Here is a 3,734-nt window from a genome sequence, read left to right as displayed (position 1 = left end):
GGTTTTTTTTTCGAGACAGGGTTTCTCTGTTTAGCCCTGGCTGTCCTGGATCTCACTTTGTAGACCAGGCTGGCCTCGAACTCAGAAATCTGCCTGCCTCTGCCTCCCGAGTGCTGGGATTAAAGGCATGCGCCACCACACCCGGCTCCAATTTTATTTTATTTTTTTAATGAACAAAATAAGACAAAAGTTCCTGTCTCGATAAATAAAAAAATAATAAAATAAGACAGACAGTCAGGCAGGCAGGCAGGCAGGCAAAACGATGAACAAAAAGCCTCATAGCCTGGTGTGGTGGTCCAACACCTGGGAGGGAAATCAGGGGTTCAAAATCATTCTCAGCTACACACCATATCTGAGGCCAGTTTAGTTATGAGACTGCCTCAAAATAGGAAGGAAGGGGAAGGGAGGGAGGAAAGGAGACCTTCCATTTATGGTGGAGGTCAGAAATAGGCCCATAGTATGTAATAGGAAAGATGAACAGCTGCAAACCTCAGAACGGAACGGGCTGGAGGCTGGGAACAGATTCTCTGAGAAGGCTGTTAGGCCCAAGTCATCTCCCATGTTTAGACAGGTCATGGCCCCACAGAGGAAGTTCCTGAAGGGACTGGGTGAAGGGGATAGAGCCAGATTTGGAGGCTAAATAGTGACAGGCTCTGGGAAAGGCCAGGTCACGTGGCCCCGGGGAAGTGGACCAGGCTTTCAGGCCTGAGGAGGCCAGTGGGCTGGGCTCAGTTTGTGCGTCCAGAAAACATCAGCAACAGTAATGGAGGTGACTGGTTATCAAACTGTGTGTGGTGCAGGTTCAGGCTGCTGGTGTAGGGGAGTGTGATATTCCACGGAGGTCCCTCCCACCCTCGTAGAGCCCATGTTCTGGCCTACCCTGGAGCAGGGGCAAGGCGGGCGGGGGGGGGGGAGGAGGCTGGGAGTAAATACCTTGATGAACTCCTGACTGTGCTGCTCCATTAGCTCCAGATTATTGTTTAGGTAGCCTGGGATATAGGGGGGCAAGCGCTGATGTCATAGGATGGACCCTAGGGAATGGGCTGGCCCAGGCTGGGGCAACGTGGCCATGGGAAAATGCCAGGGTGGTCAACACTGTTCTTGTCCTGGGTATGTGGCTGGGAATGACCTCCCCTCTCCCTCCCTCTCCTCCTCCCCCTTCTTCTCCTTCTCCCCCTTCCCCAGGCTTTACCCTCTCCCAGGTAAGTCAAGGGGCAGGTCCTGTTTAAGGACCTATGGATTGGATTGGGGGCCGTGAAGGGAAGATGTGAGGGACAGCCAGCAGTCAGAACTCTACCTAGGAGGGAGCTTCCACTCAGTGATTTGTCTAGGAAGCCGCGGCTAGAGGCGTGTACCAGTAGACAGTGGGTCAGGATCCCCAGGTCGTCCTTGTACTTCCCCCTCTGCACCTCAATGGTCAGTTCTCCCTGAGGTTCCCCTGTGTCTGAGAGGATGGCCAGAGTCTCCGGGAAGAACAGGAGCATGTCCTCCAGCCCTGTGTGGTACAGAGAAGCTCTCTCTCCAGGCCCGGCCTCTAGACCCCACACCACCCACTCGCCCCTTGTCACGTCTCCCATCTCCTAACCGGCCCCACCACTCCTCCTTGTCATCACTCCGTGCCAGAAAGCGAGGCTCTCCCCCACAGGCTTGTCCCTCCATGTTCATTAGCAAACAGGTCTTTTCTGAATCTCAAGATGATCAGGTGGAGAGAGAGACTTGTACCTCTCCTCCCCACGCCTGCCCCACCATCTGGCTCACAGAAGGAGTTAAGAAAGCTGATGGCTTCAGCATTGGCTTCTGGGAATGGCGGTGGCGGCTGCTGCTGCTGCTGCTGCTGCTGCTGCTGCTGGCCTAAGTGATGGTCCTTGGTTTTGGAAACTACAAGAGGAAGGAAAGGCTAATAAGTCAGACCCTAGGGAAAGGGGTAGAGTAGGTAGGGACACCCGGTTCTGATCCCCACCCCCAAAAGTTAAATTTGTGAAGACCACACTTTGGTGGGTTTGTAAGGGACAAATACCCCTTCTCCCTCCACCCACAGACTAGAAGTTCACTTCTCACCAGTAGGGGAAACTTTGGAAGACATGCTATCGAGGCTAGTCAGTCTGTGACTGGTAGTCTCCATGGCAACCAGAAGCTAGGTACTGCCTCTTAAAGGGCAATCAACCCACTTTACCGAACCTAGATTTGTCAGGCTCTGGGGCTCCATCCAAGCTTGAGAGGTTGTCCAGCAGAGGGAGCCTTTGACATTCTTAAGAGGCTAGGGGAGAGCAGGTCATTACAACTTCCTTGGGAATTAATGGATGAAGGGAGCTGGAGAGGTGGCTCAGCGATTGAAAGCAGTGGCTGCTTTTCCAGAGGACCTGGGTTTGAATCCCAGCACCCACAAGATGGCTCACAACTGTCTCCAGTTCTGTAGGATCTAACACCCACTTCTGGACTCCATGAATACCAGGACACACGTGGTATACACACATACTTCCAACAAAACACCCAAATATATGAAATATAATAATAATAATACAAAGAAGTGGTCTAAACCAGGAGTAGTGACTTGTGCCTATAATCCCAGCACTCATGACTCCTGGGATGGAAGATCAGGAGTTTAAGCCAGATCTAGGCTTACACACAGAATCCCCTTCAAGGTTGGACAATTGTCTTTGTGTGCTACAGTCCCAATATAAACAGTCTCCTATCTCCTATGTCTCAGGCTCCCATTCATTGCCTTTACGATGGTGGGAAAGCCTTTCGCATTCAGTAGAAACTGTTTCTAATTCCCAGGTTCACCAAGGCTGTTTGTTCATCTTCTTTTCTACAATCTGCAACTTTCAGCCAGCCAGGCTAAACAGCCTATGCTCCGCAGAGGACTCTGTGACTCACCTATGAGCTTGGATGACTTGTCATCGTACTGGAACTGTCATCCTCGAGGTCACTGGCATTCATACACGTAGGCATAAGGATGGTCACGCTGAGAGGGGTGGTTTTCAAGGCAGGGTTTCTCTGTGTAGCTCTGGCTGTCTTGGAACTCTTATGTAGACCACACTGGTCTGGAACTCTCAGAGCTCCATCTGCCTCTGCCTCTTGAGTGTTGGGATCAAAGGCGTCTACCACTGCCTGTTCTTAGAGCAGATGGTTAAACTACATCTGTCTGAGACAGTTTTGGTGGCCTTTGTGGACATTATCTTATTTGTCAGGCTAGCCTGACATTTGTTTTGTTTTGTTGTTTTGAGACAGGGTCTTATATATCCCTGGCTGGCTTCAAACTTAATGAAGTGGAGAATGACCTTAAATTTCTGACCTTCCTGTCTCTTTCTCCTGACTCCTACAATTACAGGCAGGCATGTGCCACCATTCCCTGTTTATGAGGCACTGGGTGAATCAAGCTAGGGCATCACGCATGCTAAGCAAGAACTCACCAACGAAGCTGCATCTCAGCCACTGGAAAATAAATAAATAAATATAGAGAATTTGTTTTGGAGGCAAGGTTTCTCTGTATAGCCCTGGGTGTCCTGAAACTCACTCTGTAGACCAGGCTAGACTTGAACTCACAGAGATCTGTCTGCTTCAGCCTCCTGAGTGCTGAGATTAAAGGTATGTGCCACTACATTGGGCTTTTTTATTTTTTAAAAGATTTATTTATTTATTATATGTAAGTACACTGTAGCTGTCTTCAGACTCTCCAGAAGAGGGTGCCAGATCTCGTTACAGATGGTTGTGAGCCACCATGTGGTTGCTGG

The 3,734-nt window shown here is 50.2% G+C and overlaps 1 protein-coding gene across 1 annotated transcript in view; it reads right to left on the bottom strand.

Moving 5' to 3' along the window:
- Window positions 1–1,610, bottom strand: part of Catip (ciliogenesis associated TTC17 interacting protein) — a 7,039-nt gene extending 5,429 nt beyond the window's left edge. The window contains exons 1-3 of the mRNA XM_021198537.1: window positions 1,586–1,610; window positions 1,298–1,495; window positions 934–989 (exon numbers count right to left, since the gene is read on the bottom strand). Coding sequence (XP_021054196.1) covers window positions 934–989; window positions 1,298–1,495; window positions 1,586–1,610 — 279 coding nt within the window. The remainder of the gene's footprint in view (window positions 1–933; window positions 990–1,297; window positions 1,496–1,585) is intronic.
- Between the last annotated feature and the right edge of the window lie 2,124 nt (window positions 1,611–3,734).

The sequence above is a fragment of the Mus pahari genome, chromosome 5, assembly GCF_900095145.1.
Source record: "Mus pahari chromosome 5, PAHARI_EIJ_v1.1, whole genome shotgun sequence".
NCBI classification, from domain to species: domain Eukaryota; kingdom Metazoa; phylum Chordata; class Mammalia; order Rodentia; family Muridae; genus Mus; species Mus pahari.
The sequence above is the reverse complement of the archived record's forward strand: the minus strand, read 5'-3'. Positions and strand labels throughout refer to the sequence as shown.